The sequence below is a fragment of the Armigeres subalbatus genome, chromosome 1 (assembly GCF_024139115.2).
Source record: "Armigeres subalbatus isolate Guangzhou_Male chromosome 1, GZ_Asu_2, whole genome shotgun sequence".
NCBI classification, from domain to species: domain Eukaryota; kingdom Metazoa; phylum Arthropoda; class Insecta; order Diptera; family Culicidae; genus Armigeres; species Armigeres subalbatus.
Window position 1 is genome coordinate 4,001,533 of NC_085139.1, and position 18,862 is coordinate 4,020,394.

At 41.4% G+C, this 18,862-nt stretch overlaps 2 protein-coding genes across 4 annotated transcripts in view; both read left to right on the plus strand.

Moving 5' to 3' along the window:
• The window catches only part of LOC134219981 (serine protease snake-like), a 36,214-nt gene extending 27,232 nt beyond the window's left edge, over window positions 1-8,982 (plus strand). For all 3 annotated transcript variants that reach the window (XM_062698918.1, XM_062698905.1, XM_062698911.1), the window contains one exon: window positions 8,516-8,982. In XM_062698918.1, the coding sequence (XP_062554902.1) occupies window positions 8,516-8,835 (320 nt within the window). In that variant the 3' untranslated portion in view covers window positions 8,836-8,982. The remainder of the gene's footprint in view (window positions 1-8,515) is intronic.
• Window positions 8,983-9,258: 276 nt separating this feature from the next.
• On the plus strand, window positions 9,259-9,660 carry LOC134205921 (uncharacterized). The gene has a single exon (XM_062681627.1). It carries the CDS (start codon window positions 9,259-9,261, stop codon window positions 9,658-9,660), a length of 402 nt encoding a protein of 133 aa, XP_062537611.1.
• Window positions 9,661-18,862: the final 9,202 nt, after the last annotated feature.

Consider the following 18,862-nt stretch of genomic DNA (forward strand, 5'->3'; position numbering starts at 1 on the left):
TTAAGAAAGTCATGGAGTACAGGTCTTTAGGTCTACAGGATTATTATTTTTAAATGGTTCATCCCATTTTGATCCATTTTGATCCATAGATCCATATTAGCAGGGTTCGGATTTCACTCACTCACGCGACAACTGATCACTCCACCATGCATTTTATCCGGATAAATTAAGTGCGATAAACTCCGGCACAAGCGATGATGCGAAAAATTCTTCTTCCCATGTTTCATGAAAATCAAATGCCGCTTGCTTTGCCACCCAAGCTTATTGGATCTAACGATGCACCACGATAAGCAAAAGGTTTAATACAGGAGTTTTTCCGTTCGCTTTCAATCAATTCATGTGGTGGCGTGGTTTTAGTGGGCGCTCTGAACATTTTAAAATTGTTTTGGGTTCGAATCCCGTTGCGGTCCTAAATTTTTGTAAATATGCTTGTAAAATTTATCTGATGAGGCGACGAGAAGGAAAATTTGTGGATTAAAATTAAATTATCCGGCGATCTGGCGCTCACGAATTTATCACCCGCCATTCTATCCGGATAAAAATGTTGTGTGAGAATACTTCCTCACAGGGAGACTATGAAAAATCACACTCCGCTAAATGGATTAATCGCAGGGTTTTATTCATATAAGTGAGAATTCCGAAGCCTGCATATTAGATACGCATTCAACAATTATTCCATTTCAGGTCATCGAAGAAATATCTGAAGTCTACACTTCGTGGCTGAGGACATAATGGAAGTTTTAATTGATTCGGTGGACCATTTGATTCAATCTCTAGAACAATTGAGAGATTTTGCAACATGTTACATGTCGGAATTTGAGACGCAATTAGCAAACTATCCAAATTCCAGGACAACTTTGAGATCTTACAACACCTCATATGCCTTGATTTGAAACGAGTGAAAGACAAACACTGGGGAATATCTTCTTCTTCTTCTTATTGGCATTACATCCCCACACTGGGACAGAGCCGCCCCGCAGCTTAGTGTTCATTAAGCACTTCCACAGTTATTAACAGCGAGGTTTCTAAGCCAAGTTACCATTTTTGCATTCGTAAATCATGAGGCTAGCACGATGATACTTTTATGCCCAGGGAAGTCGAGACAATTTCCAATCCGAAAATTGCCTAGACCGGCACCGGGAATCGAACCCAGCCACCCTCAGCATGGTCTTGCTTTGTAGCCGTGCGTCTTACCACACGGCTAAGGAGGGCCCCTCGGGGAATATAATTGAGTTGATACCGCGAGTGAAGAAATCATGGAAGCTTTGGTTGATTTGGTACATCTTACATGCTAAAATTTGTGACTCAAGTGTAAAAATTAATACTCAGAAGACAAAATTGGGTTGACACCGCGGTTGGGGGAACCATGGAAGCATTGGTTGATTCATTAGACCATTTGATTCAAACTCCAGGACAATTTGGAGATCTTACAACACCTCATATGTCTTGTTTTGAGACGCAAGTGAAAGAAAAATATTTAGAGAACATATTTGAGTTGATACCACGGCAGAGGACATCATGAAATCTTTGTTTGATTAGATAGATAATTTGATTTAAGCTTCAGAACTATTCAGAGATCTTACAATATCGAATATGCCTGTATTAGAAGCGTTAGTGAAAGATCAATGCTTAGAAGACAAAATAGGGTTGACCCAGCGGCTGGGGACATCGTAAAAGCCTTGTTTGATTCGGCAGAACAGTTGATTCAGACTTCAGAACAATTTGGAGATCTTAAAACATTTTTTATACCTGGACGTCTCAAGACGCAAGTGAAAGTCAAATACTCGGAAGGCATGATTGGGATGATACCGTGGTAGGGGGTACCATGGAAGCCTTGGTTGATTCATTTCACCATTTGATTTAAACTCCAGGACAATTTGAAGATCTTACAATATCTAATATGCCTGTATTTGAGACTGATTTGTTTATCGGCTTTATCGGTCAGTTCTACTCAAAGTATGAGAGAGTAGATAATCGAAAGATAATTGAAAATCAACAGATTGAAAGCCGTTCGCTAGGGCGCGAACAAGTATGAAGCGATAGAGGGTGAAAGGGAGGGATGAAGACCATCTATTGAGCACAATTTGAAGATCTTAAAACATCTCATTTGCCTTGAGTTAACACGTTAGTGAACGACAAATACTCGGAGGGCATGAGTGGGTTTATACCGCGGCTGGGAGCACCATGGAAGCCTTGGTGGAAGCCCTCATTGGACTATTTGATTCCAACTCCAGGACAATTTGGAGATCTTACAACACCTGATGTGTCTTGTTTTGAGACGCAAGTGAATGACAAATACTCATAAAACATAATTGAGTTGAAAGCACGCCTTAGGACATCATGAACGCTTTTTTTGATTCGATAGACCATTTGATTTAAACTCCAGGACAATTTGGAGATCTTACAACTTCTCATATACCTGTATTTGAGACGTTAGTAAAAGACCAATACTCAGAAGACAAAATTGGGTTAACACCGCGGCTCTGGACATCGTAGAAGCCTTGGTTGATTCTGTAGACCATTTGATTCAAACTCCAGGACAATTTGGAGATCTTACAACTTCATACATGCAAGACTTGAAGACGGAAGTGAAAGACAAATAATCGGAGGACAAAATTGGGTTGACACCGAGACTGGGGACATCATGGAAGCCTTGGTTGATTCGGTAGACCATTTGATTCAAACTTCAGGACAATTTGGAGATCTTACAACACCTCATATGTCTTGTTTTGAGACGCAAGTGAAAGACAAATCCTCGGAGGACATAATTGAGTTGATACCACGGCTTGGGACATCATGAAGGCTTTGGTTGATTTGGTAGACCATTTGATTCAAACTCTAGGACAATTTGGAGATCTTATAACATCTGCTGGATTCGGAGAGATCTTACAATACCTCATGTAAGACGCAAGTGAATGTATTTGATAAGCATATGCGGTATTTCGAAAAATTTCGTTTCAGGTGGTTCGAAACGAAATTCCGCGGAATTTCGCGGAATTTGAGCATGGCGAAATCAGATTTCTTGATTTCGTTTCGTTTCGTAAAATTACAAAAATTTCGCCTGAAAAAACTAGCTTAAAACGAAATTTAACGGAATTCCGCGGAATATCGAAACAAATTTAGACATAAACCATACTGTCTCGTACGGTCGTGTATTATCAAAAATTTTGGCTGCGCCGCAGAACAAAAATCATAAAGCTGTTTTCAAAAATTTATGTTAATTTTTTCTATCAACGCCTACTAAATAATCCCATTATGAGTCGACAAATGAGCCGGTGCCAGTACATAAACCATTTTTGCTGATTTTGTGTTTTAACACCACCGGCTTCTGTTTAACAAAGATCTTGTAAGGAATAACGAAAAAGTGATTTTTGACAACTAAATCTAAAGATATGCACTTTTTAACTTCTGAGATATATCACAATGGCAATTTCGTTCATTCAATTTATGTTCACATAAATCTGCTGGTGTGACACATTAGCATGCAAGTAGGAGTAAACGTAACGATACAGAAACTTTTTAGTGGTCGAGTGTTATAACCCTTTAAAAAAGAAGAAATAAACTACACTAGCACAAAAATTTATTCAGAAAATTTAGTTATTGAACGCAATCATGTATCGGTGGTTTGGAGCTTATCCCTTATGCAAGTCCTTATATGCACACGTTTGAAAAACGAAAACCCTGATTTTCGAAAGCTTCTTAAAATGCACATTTATAAGCTTCTATCGAGCTGGATTTGAATTGAATGAAACGGAGGGTCTTCAGCCTCTTTGAGACCCGAACTATTGATGAGAGTTCCACAGGTAGAAAACTACTTCTTCGCTTCTAAACTATGCATGATGATCAAATTATATAAGGATAAAGCTATTTTGGATAGCATTGAACTAGTTAATGGGTGGATAGCATTGGATAGCATTGAACTTGTTAATGTAATAAAAGTTTACAGTTAAAGCTTATTTTTATTGTTGAACGCTTTCTATAGTATACAAGTTCTCTTACTTAATATGTTCTCATACTGCGTTTAAAGCCAAAATTTATAAGGTAAAGCTGTTTTTATTTTTATTTATATACAATTTTCTCAGTTTCTGAGCGAATTGTATCCATCGTCGACCAAATATAAAATAAGCTGAAAGAATAGTAGCATGATTTTTGTTATATTCTGGAATGTTGGTGACACCTCTCTGTCTCAGCGTCTAACCAGTAGGACAATATATCCATTCTAGTGGCATGTAAACGGGAAGTACCACTTTTTTTATTCAGTAATGTAAAGAAACGTTTGGATAGAACTCATGACACTGTTCTGGTCTTATGCTGATTATGAGTATGCGCAACAGATGTTAGTCTTATTTTGATTTTCAATATGGTATTTGTCAAGAAACTTCGCATATTTGTTTTACTACCTTTAGGGGTACATCAGTCATAACGTTGGTACAGTTTAGTTGCAGAAAATTGCAACTTTGAATTTTATTTTCGAAGTTTTTGGAAAAATGCGTCCTGGAAAATTTGTTCATTGTGACGTGTACCACTTTCGCTGACACCGGTTCAGATACTTCTTCGGTATTTTGTTAGAAATGTCCAACAGAAAAAGAAAAATATCTTTAACTATTCTATTCCATTTTTTTTTCAAAAGTGATCCGATCCGACTCAATATTTAAGACATCAGGCTCAGAGTGTAAATATTATCAGATATGAATTCGATCAGTACAACTTTGCCAAAGAGGCAATGTCGTGGCGTGATTCTTGAAAACTTCAAACGAAGCACATGATTTTACGTTGGATTGATTTGAAACACGGTTTTGTCTTCGAGTTTTCAAAATAACTTTGTTTGTAATAAATATTTAGTCGCTTTCGTGGGCTTCGTGGCTGTGCGGTTAGCGACGTCAATCGTCTAGACGCATGTGCTAGGGAGTGTGGGTTCGATTCCCGCCCCGGTAAGGAGGAAACTTTTCGTGATCGAAAAATTCTCCACTGGTCCACTGGGTGTTATGTGTCCTGTCCGTTGTCTCTAGGTGTTAAGTGTTCAGTCTGTACGACTTCTGGTCGAAGACGGTGTTCCTGTCTTTTACCAAGGTGGATTCACATGAATTATATTTTCAACAAACTAAAGATTCCTTTCTCGTGGTACTGACGGAGATGCAGAGCATTCCTCTTATCATAATAATGAGTATCAAACTAATTTTCCTCTCGTAATCCTAAATTGACTGTAATGGCGTGAGCGGCTCATACTGTCCATAGCAGCTGTTTCTTGCACTCAATTGGAGTCTATTGAGAATGAAAATATGACAACAATCTTTGCATGCATCATATGCACAAACACATATACAAGGACAAACAGGCAATAGCTTGGTTCGTCGAGTTAATTGTATATAAGACTATGGGTCTCCGAACCTTCTATAAAAAGGTTGAATTTGGAAGGAAATTATACCCTTTTGTTATAAATTTTGGTATGAGAAAATTATTTCTTTATGCCTGGCAAACTAAAAAAAAAAAAACCTGCGATTTCTGAAACACAATTTGAAAGACATATCTTTGTGCATTTTAGATGTGTGCTAATATCAATTTCTATCTGCGTATACTATATTCGTGTATTCTGGTTTTGATTTAGCTCAATACCATAAAACCACGCTGATGAATGAATATAAAGCATGCTTCAGCATAATAACATAAGTCTTAAATGAAATAAAGTTTTTGAATCGGAATACACAAAAATCGCACAATTCCTATATTTTTATATAAATACATACATACTTACTGATATAAAGCTGAACTGATATAAAATTGATCAAATTCGGGAGCACCCACTCCACGATGAATTCCTTTGAAAGTGGGACAACAAATTCTGGGGTATTACCTTTTCGCCAATGGTAAACGGGAACACGGCGGCTTATCACAAACTGCTTCATCTGTTACTATAATTTTATTGGTCGCAAATCAGTTATTTGACTTAAAGAAAATGAAATCAAAATACATGAGTGGGGTACTCAGACAGAAAGTATTTATATTTTGCACCAATCGCCAATGAAGAATTGTGCAGAAACATCATGAGAGCAATTTACAAAACTAAGTCTTTGAGTATGGAACTAATATTTCATTACTGTTTTTTGGTCCCGTCCACTTCTAGTGGACGGGAATTATTATCACTAACACGATATCGCGCAAAATAGAATTGCCAATTCACTTTAAATCTATGTGTTTGTTGGAATTGCAATTCACTTCAAATTAATTACAGTTTTTAGTGAATTGAGAACGGTGAGTCGAAACTAGATGGAAAATATCCGCATATGTTTTCATGCAAGTCTTAAGTGAAAATCATTTTGAGTGTACATAATATAAAATCAATTCAATAAAAATTCCGCGGAAAAAAAATTAAAATTTCGTTTCGTTTCGAAAAATTTCGAATTAAATTGACGTTGATTTCGTATCGTTTCGAAGTCTCGAAAGTTAATCTATTTTTCGTTTCGTTTCGTTTCGAATCAACATAGACATTTCAAATTTCGTTTCGTTTCGTTTCGTCAGGAAAAAGTGTCTTATCGCATACCCTTAGTATTTGAAAGTATCCTCACGATCAATAAATTAAGTGAAATTCTAGAAATTTTAGCAAAAATTCTTTTTACGTCACATTCGGTTTACGTCCCCCCAATAAGTGACGTAAAAAGAGGGTTGAGTGTATTCACATATGAGTTTTCAGAACATTGCAAATTAATGTCCAAGTGGGGTGGATTAATCCCCGGAATACAGGCAATATCCTTGGATTGAACCAAAAAATAATAGAAAATTCCTAGAATTTTTGAAGGAATTCCTGGAGGAAATTTCCGAAAGAACAGAATTTCAGAGGGAATGGATTCTTCAGAGGATTTCCAGAAATAATTTCCGAAGGATTTTTTTTAAGAATATCTAAAGGAACTTCAGTAGGAATTCCTGAAGAAAATTCCGAAGTTATTTCCAAAGGTTTCCTTCGGAGTATTTAAAAAAAAAATCCGACAGTATGCCTTAAGGAGTTACCTAAGGTTTTGCTGAATGAGTTTTCGATGGAATTTTTGGATTCAGTTCAGTTTCTGATAGCATGCTTGAAATAAGTTCCTGAAGAATTCCGTAAGGATGAGTTTCTGAGATGTTTTTTCAAGATGTTGCAGGAGGAATTAACGAAGGAATTCCTGTCGGAGATTTCTAAACAATTTTGGTATACCGTCTAAGACGAATTAAGTACTGTCTATTTAATTCCACTAGTTAATTTTCGTTATCTTGTAGATACGTATTTCGACCACAACTGTGGTCGTCTTCAGTGTCTTGTACTTGACTCGAGTCAAGTCGAGTCAAGTACAAGACACTGAAGACGACCACACAATTGTGGTCGAAATACGTATCTGCAAAGATAACGAAAATTAACTGGTGGAATTAAATGGACAGTACTTAATTCGTCTTAGACGGTTTAACACATTCCACTAAACGAGCTTAATATATTTTTCTGAATTCCTGGTATTTGAAATATAATATCTGATAATCTGCAACATGTATAACATAAAACCCTGAAAGCTGCTTCGAAATATTATGTCAACGTATGTTTTATAATCCTGAAAATTTAACGAAAACCCTGAAAAAATCTTGATTAATCCACCTAGCGGTGATGGTGCCTTTCTCGTTCGTTCAAATCGGTTAAGAAATATATAAGAAAGGTCTACAATAACACTAATAAGTGGATAGATCCTATTTTTCATATTTGTGTATTTGTTTTATATAAAACTTCTTGCCGAACGCAACTTGTTTCAAGCAAGTTGGATGAGCATATGTGTCTAAAAAGTGATTTTGTATTGTGGTTTTGGAATTAGTATTTTGGTCATAATTTCTGATCCCATAGTCTGATCCGGTCAACTTTCAATAGGAAACAATTGGACAAGTCGGTTAAGGGCAAGTACAAAAAAACGAGCTAGAGTTTTTGCGCATACACATACACACACAGACATCACCTCAATTCGTCGAACTGAGACGATTGGTATATAACACTATGGGTCTCCAAGCCCTCTATAAAAAGTTTGTTTTTGGAGCGAACATATAGCCTTTACGTATACTTTGTATACGAGAAAGGCAAAACCTGGAAAAATCAGGGAGTTTTTATTTTGAAAATGAGTCGACTCGACACCCTGGAAGAGACTTCTTGTTAAGGCGTTTAGGAACCCTGAACAAAATAATTAGGTTTAAAATGATTCTCGGGGCTTCGGCAAGTATCTGTGTCAAGAATTTCAATTCTAATACAAACATAAATATGCTCGCACAAAGGAGTTTTTTACGGAGGCGACTGGTGTTGCCCGTATAAACATTTTGTGTATCTAGTTTTGTATATATGTGTAATTAGGTTTTCTCAAATCTGACTGATAATCATTTTTGGATTCTTTTTTTTTTTCAAAATTGGTCACTAAAATCACTATTTTGAGCGGCATTGATCGCTATCAGCCCTGCATCAGATGCTTTTGACGTTTATTTAGTAATAGGTATCTTTCTTTCATTCCCAACATTTCAGACGGTCCCAATTCGAACATTCTCATGAAGGTGGTCCTGGATCAGTTCGACCAGTCGACGTGTCTCAGCTACTACTCCCGGGCCGGAGTGAGCCGACTCACCGATAGCCAGATGTGCGTCGGATTTAAAGCCGGTGGACGTGACACATGCCAAGGGGACTCCGGTGGTCCGCTGCAGGTTCGCGATCCGAAAAACGATTGCATCTTCCACGTGGTAGGCATTACGTCGTATGGGACGTACTGCGGCGGAGAGGTGCCAGCCATTTACACCCGCGTCGGGTCCTTCCTACCGTGGATCGAATCGATCGTGTGGGGCGCTTGACGGATGAAAGCTAATCAGGTTTAATTCATAAAAGAAAGAAATAAAGTGAAACGATCCTCGTGCCATTTGATGCGTTGTTCGAGTGACGACGTTGCTGAGTTACAGAGTGGCTCAGTGCGCATAACTTGTTTTGTATACAATCGTGTAGAGGTGTTTTTGTGAGATTTCCATACGGACTGGGAAAACCCTCCTTTATTATATCGTTAGTGGGCTGTGGGTTAAACCTGTTTTGCTGTCGACACCGTTACCTGGCGATGCTTTAGTTCTATCGAATTCAATCCTGACAGGGTACAATATAGGCACCTCAATTTCAAAACACACGCACTCAACAGTACCCGAGCATCAACCAAACGGACCTACCTGTTGATTCATTTGAAAACATTCAGGTGCCGGCAGTTTCTTGTCAACGTTCTTCCGATCAAGATGCAGAGTTCGTTTGCCACGCTTTTATTATTCGCTTTGGTCACCGCCAACTCGGGTGCAGATGCCGCTTCCACCGTTAGATTTGGTCCCATTCCGGACCGGCCAATTGTCTTCCCAATCCTGAATGAGAAAGGACTCGGTGACATTTGCCAGGTCCAGTACCCTACCGATCCGTATCCGAAAACGGGCTTCTGTATGCGTGTCCAGGAGTGTGAATCGTTTTCGTTGCGAGTGTTCTATCAGCCAAATTTCAATGTCCACCAGGAGCTGTGCTACTTCGAAGTTCACGATCCGGTTGTTTGCTGCCTGAGTGCAAGGGACGCCGAACCGTCGGTTGTGGGGCAAAGAACCGAACTTGATAAAGATTGGCCATACGAGTTCGAAAGAGTGAATGCGGTTTGATTAGTGCTATTTTAATCGAATTAGTGAAATGAAGCAGTTGATACAAATTAATTATTTCTGTATTGTAGATATTGTAGGAGAATCCGTATTAATCCTTCTGAATTTGTGACTTAATTAAATACATCTCTCTATGGCTCTCTGCGGAATACGATAGTGCAGCCAATCGTTAATCGATTTGTAAAGAAGTTAGAGGAATACTTTAACAGGACAAATATATTGAAATTTTATTTGAAAATCGTTCCTGTTGTTTTAGAGAACCATACCCTGAACCTGTTTGAAACGTGATTTCTATAAATAAATTAGGACACAATTATGACTCACCAACTTTGGCACACATGGTCATTATTTATTAGGAAAGGAATTCCATGATCATGCTATTTATTATTTCCGAGTGTGGATTATGTAAAAATAAAGTATGCATTAAAACAACTTGCATTCTCACATTTCCAGGCAGTTAAAAAGTGATTCGTCGTTTCGGATCTAGATCTTAGTTTGGAATGCATTACCATGCAAGAATTAAAAAACATGTTGGGTGAGATAATGTTCAGAGGAGATTCGGTGTCTACGCCCTACGGTTGTATAAGAAGTTGAGCAGACGGACAGATGAGTATTGTGTAGAAAAAAGCTCTCTCCTTTTTTTAGTCCTTAATTAGACTCCTGGTACAAATACAAAATCTAGCCGTTTTAATTATCCATAGACTGAGAAACCCACAAAATAAGTTTCAACCCTTCTGTGAATTTGATTCCTTCTGTATTCCTGTACACTCCAATCCACAAGGAAACGATATGATCCCGCGTGTTCTTGCTGTCCCGGAAGAGGACTAGCCTAGACCCCATGCTGCTGGTCTGACTGCTGATGCTTTACATCCTGGTTTTGGACGGCTTGGTAAGTAGTATGGAAACCACCGTGCCAAAACTAAGTAATATATTACTCGCAATATTATTACTGAACCCTTTTTGAAAATTATATTTTATTTAGGCCCTTGATCCTTTTGACTTTTTTAATAAGTTTTGACTTGAATTTGGATAAGATTAGTATTAAAATTAGTCTGCATATCGTATCGAACGACAACTTTGCAGTCTCCCGTTGAATGGTAGTCCGAAACACTTTCTTCCCCCGCAAGAATATCTACAAGGCAACATAGAAATTACCTAATCAAGTAACGGAAGACCAAATCGACCACGTTCTAATCGAAGGCAAATTCTTCTCCGAAATCACGAACGTCCGCACTTACCGCAGTGCGAATATCGAATCCGACCACTACCTCGTTGCAGTATGTTGTAGCTAGCAGGGCCGATCCGCCCTTAAACACGTGGCTTAAGCGCCACTCCACGGGGGAGACCACGTATGCAGATTTCTTGCCCGGACGAGACTCTCCTTAGGCCGAGTCCATTTAATCTCCTCGAAAGGAATTTTACGAATCGTTTCAGCTAGGTAGCGAACCAAAGACCGAACGGGTTTACCCTAATAAACGCATCTTCCTCATACAGTCAGAAGGCAATCAGAGAATTCGGTAAGAGATTCACCCATACTCAAATGCGATGCAACAGATTATGCTGCTCGCAACATCTCATCATCGGAGATCCACCGATCGTCGCGCAACAAAACAACATATAGAAAGTGGACTGACTACCTTTACGTCAACTCCAATACTGTGGAGGACGGGACTCGAAACAAAAAAACGCGAAGTGACGTAAAACACATAGAAGTCAATTAAACAGCAGGGGATTGGGACAGAACTACATTTATTATAAGAGAGACATATTCGATTTTTGTTTACATGTATTTGGTTCTACGGTGTCATTGATAATTACGTTTTCATTTTGTGTTCGTCCTCTCTACTCTGTCCCTGTCTTGTGTGCGATTTCTCTCCCTGACTATCTTGTGCTCATGTGCTTCAAATGTTCTTGATGTGACGTCACTTTTCTAGCAGCGCATCGGTGGGCTAGTCTGCGCTCCTGGTGACAAGAAGTTCTAGCGGCGGCAATTCGTCACGCACGCTTTCACGGTCACCAAATTCTTCTGAATGGCTTTAAAGGCGCATTCCTTCAGTCTTTTGACTGGACAAAAAAAAAACAACAACTCCGAGGCGCCCTCAGCGGACGCCCCACTCCACAAAAAGAAAACTTCCACTGGATGGACTCACCGGATTCTGATGGCTTACCGGCCAGGCGTTGACCAACGGGCAGGTCAATGTGCCCGTCTCGAGCGGCGACGATGACGCCAAGCGCCTGCTTGGTCGATGGCGGTTGGCTTGCTCGCTCTAACAGCGGCGATGCAGCGATGGCGACACGCGGTGGCAGCTTGTGATGACGGTTGGCGGTACGATGAAACGGATCGATTTCTGGATCCTGTCCACAATGAGGTCCCCCAGGCCTCGCCCGGACGATTTGTTGACGGATCGTCCGGCTTCCAGCGGGTTGACGGTTGCTGGGAAGGCTTTCGTCCGTGGAGGGAAAGGAATGCGCACGCTTGGGTGCGAGTGAGGTTGCTGCGAATTAGATAGCCAAACGGCTAGACAGAACACTTAAGCACAAGCACAGTACAGCACATATCGAGCACATTACCTTATATCGTTGGTTTAAATTTTATTATCGCACACAAATCCTGACTACGCACACTTTACTACTAATCTAAGGACGAACAAATATTTAATTAATCTTATGCACTTAACGTCACTCTATTTAACATACTTATTAGACAAAACGAATAAACTAACAAACGCGCACACTTCCTATACACTGGCTGTTCACAGACGAAATGGCAGAATCTATGTTCCCTCAGATTATGGAAAGTGAATCCCGGACAATCCTGAGATTCGCCATTTCCCGAAATTTCGGTAGGTTCTCATTAAGCCACGCGCACAAGGTATCGCAGAAACGCACAGTGATTTCGTCTACATCGTTAGAGTCTTGGAATATTGTAGCCCAGTCAATGTTCGATAAATACTCTGTTAGTGCTTCGAAGTTGATACGACGATAATTTAAACGTCGAATGTTATCATGACAAAGCGGAATGTTTCTTACAGAAGGAATAGTAACCGCAACATCTAACGGAGGATGATGTAGGTCAATTGGTAATAGAGTAGAAACCGCTCTCGTTACATTAACGTCATTGTCACATGAGAAGTAAACCAGATCGAGCACTCTACCAAGGTGATTGTACTCAGAGTTACCTTGCATCATATTGAGGAAATCAAAACCATCAACCAGTGTTAAAGCTGCAAGAGGAAGTGACGCAGAACGATCGTAACATATACCTCTGGGTTGTTTAGACCAAGACAAACGCGGTTGATTATAGTCCCCACAAATAATAATTTTGTCGTCGGATGAACCTTTTTCGTGAAGCTCCTGTGCAGAGGCGATGTGTGCGTTAATTATCGAAACATCTTGACTTCGATCGGGTGGAATGTAGACGGCCATTAACCATAATTTTTGCCCCTTGATGACAGACGATACGCTTACTTGCTCTAATGATTGACCATTCATCAAATCGATCGACGAGCTAATGTATTGTTGAGCAATAGCGATGAGCACACCTCCAAAACGCGACTTAAGACTGTTCAAAGCACAACGATCGCATCGATATACGTTGTAGGAAGTACCGAATAGCTGCAGAGAAGTGATGCAGTCATCAAGACCAGTCTCAACCAAAACGATGACATCGTAATTGCTGTCACAGGTGGCAAGAAACAGCTCATCAATTTTCGTCCGCACTCCACGTACGTTTTGGAAATAAATCGAGATTTCACTGGATTCACATTGGCGGTTGCTTAGTTGTCGCTGTCCAATCGTCGAAGAACTAGAAGCGGGAATCTCATCAGCGTTTGAATTGTTCGGAATTATAGTGTACTTGCCATCAGATGCGGCTTGGAAGACCCCTTCCACAGGCCCAGACACGGGACCAGGACGGCTGACGAACGATGGCAGCAAAGGCGCGACCGTGCTGGGTGGGTTGGGATCTTCCACAGTGCTTGCCGCAGTGCCTCCCTGGGTCGGTGAGAAGCCAGCGAGTTGATTGAGTTGTGAGATCATTGGAGAGAAACCACGAAAATTGTCGTGATCAAGATCAGATGATGAAAAAACTTGATTGTTGATTGGCAAACGGGCACTAGAAGCAGAAATCCGATCAGGAAGAGTTGGTTCTTGAACGTATTGGTACTTGCCTAGTGAAGCAGGCTGGAGAACCCCATCGACAGATTCGACAACAGGACCGCGACGACTCCGATGACCGATGACTGCATTAGGCGGGACTGTGTCGATCCTAGATGGGGTCTCCAATGTGCTTTCTACGATGCGTCGCGGTGTATAGCTTGTTGTTGTTTTGCGTCCTTGATGATAAGCGGATCCGAAGGCAGGTACGGTGAACCGATTTCGGTCGTCGGGTAACAGAGGCGAAACAGTTTTAAACTGCGGATGGGAATAACTCTTCAAAAATTGTGAAGTATCTTCCGATGCTTCGGCGGGACATACACCACTGTAAAACTTACCTGGAAAACTGGAAGCCGTACTAGTGATCCGTTTTTTGGATTTGGTTCAAATTCTCGTACAGTTATCCCCTCTGGCCAATAAAATGAATCACCAACATTATTTGAGACTGTTCTGCTGACTGTCACTTTGAAGGATACAAAGGATAAATCTTCTACGTTCTTGCCACGGGGAACTAATTTAACTGCTTTTATCATGGAAGTGTCAATGTTAGAAATTTCAGCTACGTACTGTTTGATTTCGTCTTCGTTCTGGTCAGGTGAGAAAGGTGTCACGTAGAATTTATCCGGATTTAAAACATTTTGAATGGCATTTCGCCCATTCACCTATATACAGAAACACATTTAATATTTACAAAATTCTGACCGTTACAATGTCTGTGCTCAAAACTCTCGACGGTGTACAACTAAGCTAAACATTGGGCGGCTACAAGACGGTAGACTAGCCCAAGACTACACGCAGCAGTTGGAAGTGGCACTCTTAGCGGTAGAGCAGCTAGGCGAAGCGTCTCTTGGCTGGAGATGGCTGGAGAGATATTCGATCCACCATTGGTAGCACCGCAACCGCTGCACTTGGCATGGTGCCCCCGGATCAGAGAAACGACTGGTATGACGGCGAATGTGAGCAGTTAGGATGCAGGATGGGCGAAATTGCTGCAACACCGCGGAATAGACAAAACTCGATTTTTCCGAGGAAAAAGCGCCAGCAGGAAGATCGAGACCATGAAGAGACGGAACAACTGTACCGCGCTAATAACGCACGAATGTTCTATGAGAAGTTAAACCATTCACGTAAGGGCCACGTGCCCGACTTGTGTAAGGACATAAACGGGAACTTTCTTACAAACGAGCGTGAGGTGAACCAAAGGTGGCCGAGGCACTACGAAGAGCACCTGAATGACGATGTGGCAGACAACGGTGGCGGTATGGTAATAAACCTGAGAGCACGGGCGCAGGACATGCGACTTCCGGCTCCGAATCTCCAGGAAATCCAGGAGGAGATCGGCCGGCTGAAAAACAACAAAGCCCCTGGAGTTGACCAAGTACCAGGAGAGCTGTTTAAACACCGTGGTGAGGCACTGGCTAGAGCGCTGCACTGGGTAATTACCAATATTTGGGAGGAGGAAGTTTTGCCGCAAGAGTGGATGGAAGGTGTCGTGTTTCCCATCTACAAAAGGGCGATAAGCTGGATTGTAGCAACTACCGCGCAATCACATTGCTGAACGCCGCCTACAAGGTACTCTCCCAAATTTTATGCCGCCGACCTACACCAATTACACCGTGGGGCAGTACCAGGTGGGTTTTATGGGTGAACGCTCTACCACAGACCAGGTGTTTGCGTACCTCAGGTATTGCAGAAATGCCGCGAATACAACGTGCCCACACATCATCTATTTATCGTTTTCAAAGCTGCATATAATACAATCGATCGGAACCGGGCTGGGGCACTGTTCGTTACTAGACCTGTGCGTCGATCTACTATGAACCGGCGGCGTCGTGAATGCAATTTGCTAACGGCGCAGCGGCTCGGATCGGAGTGGTTCAAAATTATCCTCAAACTATTTCTACCTGTTTCTTAAATGTTTGCATTTATTGTGCACTTTAAACGGTGAGCTTTATTTATATTAAGTACGTTGTTCATATTTACTTTGTAAAATGTTGCGAGAAAGTGTGCGAAAACTGTTGTTGTTTGTTTGAATTAATATTCCTTTTAAGGTGAATCTGTTCGGAATGATGCTTTTCAGGATGTCTCATAATATTTTACAGAGATCCTAAATGTATTTGATAATGCCTTTGAGACTTCTGAATTTTTTTTTGTGCATTCTGTAGAATTCTGAAAATTCAGGAAAAATCTTTTAAAATTTTAAAGCATTCCTTCGGAAACTCTTGAGAACTTCTTTCCTAAATTCTATAGACTACAGCTACAAAGCAAAGTCATGGCCGAAGCGACTGGATTTAATTCATCGGTGTAGGCTTTTTGGCACTTCACTGTGCCTATGAGCATCGTCGTGTTAGTTATATGAAACAAAAATGCAAAAATCGAATTAGAAACCTAGCAGTTAATAACTATTCAATTGCTTGATGAACACCAAGCTGCTATATGCGAAATTGTCTATATGCGATATGCGAAAAATCTCGACGGTGTACAACTAAGGTAAACATTGGGCGGCTACAAGACGGTAGACTAGCCCAAGACTACGCGCAGCAGTTGGAAGTGGCACTCTTTGCGGTAGAGCAACTAGGCGCAGCGTCCTTTGAAGGTGGCTGGAGAGTTATTCGATCCGCCATTGGAAGCACCGCAACATCAACTGCATCATCAGGACCGGTGCCCCTCCGCAATCGGGGCTTATTAAAAGAAATTTATCATGGGTTGTAGCCCCCGGATTAGTTCATTATCATAACAGCTACCGAAAAACGTCTCTCACGGTATGCTACCTATCGAGTGTGTATACAGACATAAATGAGAGATTTTCTCATTTTCCTTTGGATTCAAACCCTGACAGCAATCGTTATGGTTCGCGGAGTTGGCGCAAGCTTTTCCGTATTTGAAGGGGCTACCAGTGAAGGGATATGAGAATGCTGTTCCCAGAATTCTCATTGGAAATGACAACCGCACGTTGCTACAATGCTGAAAGGACGTCAAGGACAATCAGGAGAACCTATTGCGGCAAAGTCAAGAATTGGGTGGACAGTGTACGGATCACATAATAAAAATAATGATCATGTGCACAGCTTCCATATTTGTAAATGCCAAGATGCCCTTCAAGCTTTAGTGAAGGAGTTTTTTTGTTGTTGGAAAACTTGGGAGTCGACGTCGTACAGCTACAAGAGTCAGATGAAGTCCAGCGAGCAAAGCAAATACTCCGAGAATCCACGAGGCGCGTCGGACAACGATTTGAGACCGGCCTTTTGTGGAAATACGACAGCTTTTGTTTTCCCAATAGTTATCCGATGGCGGTTCGGCGTCTCCAGTGCCTAGAGCGGCGTATCCGAGGATTGGCGGAAGCATCACAAGACAATGGTCCGAATATCAAGCGAAAGGCTACATTCATAAGGCGACTCCTGCCGAACTGAAAGCAGCGGATCCCAAGCGTACATGGTACTTACCATTAGGAATAGCAATCAATCCTAAAAAGCCGTCTAAGCTTCGCAGTTTCTGTGATGCAGCGGCTATGGTGGATGGAATATCCCTAAGCTCTATGCTGCTTAAGAGGCCAGATCTCCTAACGATTTTACTGAAAGTGCTTTTCGGATTCCGGCAGAAACGAATTGCGCTTTGTGCCGATCTGAAAGAGATGTTCCATCAAATGCAGATTCGGCCAGAGGATCGCCATGCACAGCGGCTGCTGTGGAGAGAAGATCCTTCGCGAGTACCAGATGTGTGGCAACCTTCAGCGCTACCTGTTCACCATGTTCGGCGCAGTATATCAAAAATAGGAACGCCGAAGAACACTCAGAATACCCTGAAGCTGCTGCAGCGATTTTACGAAAGCACTATGTTGACGATTATCTTGACAGTGCAGAAGACAGCGCCAAGGAAGCATTGAAATTAGCGTTGGAGGTCAGATACGTACATTCATTTGGAGGGTTTTACCTGAGGTGTAGTATTCAGAGCAAGCGGCTAATGATTTTAGTTTGTTTAAGTGATTGTATACTATGAATTGATTCTGCTATTGCGGATAGTACATTAAACATCAGCAATAAATATACCAATCGTGAAATCACATATTTCGCGTGCCCCAATTTACAGTACAATGTGGCAAGTTTTACATTAGACTTGATTCGAATTCTCAATTTTGCATATGCGCTAATACTGATCTCTATCGTGAAAGAATCTGTGCATGATTGAGTATTTGAGAGTATGGAGAGCAACATATTGAATTTTCTGACGAACTTTGCTTCATTTAAGCGTGTGCCAATGAATCGGTAGCTTGTGAGGGGCTGGGAGAGGTTGCGTGAGGGGTATGGCAATGCTAGCGCATTGCTGCCACCGCAGTGTGAGATGGTGTTGGTAGCGCCATCGGGTTGAGTAGCAACGACGAAGATTGCACTGGCAGTTTGTTGTCGAATTTTAAAACGAACAGTCGCACCGCTCTTCAACGGCGGATTCCAATCAGCCGTTTTCGGCTGGTTATCAAATTAGGAAGAGTTTCTCGCACGGGTCGGGGAACGTGATTCAGCTACCAAGAAGAGTCTCCAGCTTGACAAAACTAGCCCTACAGAACGAGTGCTTGGGATGTACTGGAAACCGAAGGAAGACATCTTCACTTTCTCAACGACGCTGGCGATTAATACGGATCACCCTACGAAGAGACAAGCACTACGAGTTAAGATGAGCCCGTTTGATCCGCTGGGTTGCTGAGTTTTTTCTTAGTGCACGGGAAGGTCCTTATTCAACAATTGTGGAGGTCGAAAATCGAGTGGGATCAACAAATTCCATCGCATTTGCAGGAAACCTGGGTGCGTTGGACAGACTTGTTTCAACAACTCAACGAAGTACGCATTCCTCACTGTTATTTTCCGCTCCGTTCGCAGAGAAATCTCTCGGAGAGGAAGCATACGCATTCATTTCATTTATTCAGACTAAGGCCGAAGTGGTCTGTGCGGTATATAAGAGTCCATTCGGCTCGGTCCATGGCTACACGTCGCCAACCACGCAGTCTACGAAGGGTCCGCAAGTCATCTTCCACCTGATCGATCCACCTTGCCCGCTG

Coding starts and splice junctions, on each gene's coding strand:
- LOC134205921 (XM_062681627.1), top strand. CDS start 9,259: ATGCAGAGTTCGTTTGCCACGCTTTTATTATTCGCTTTGGTCACCGCC.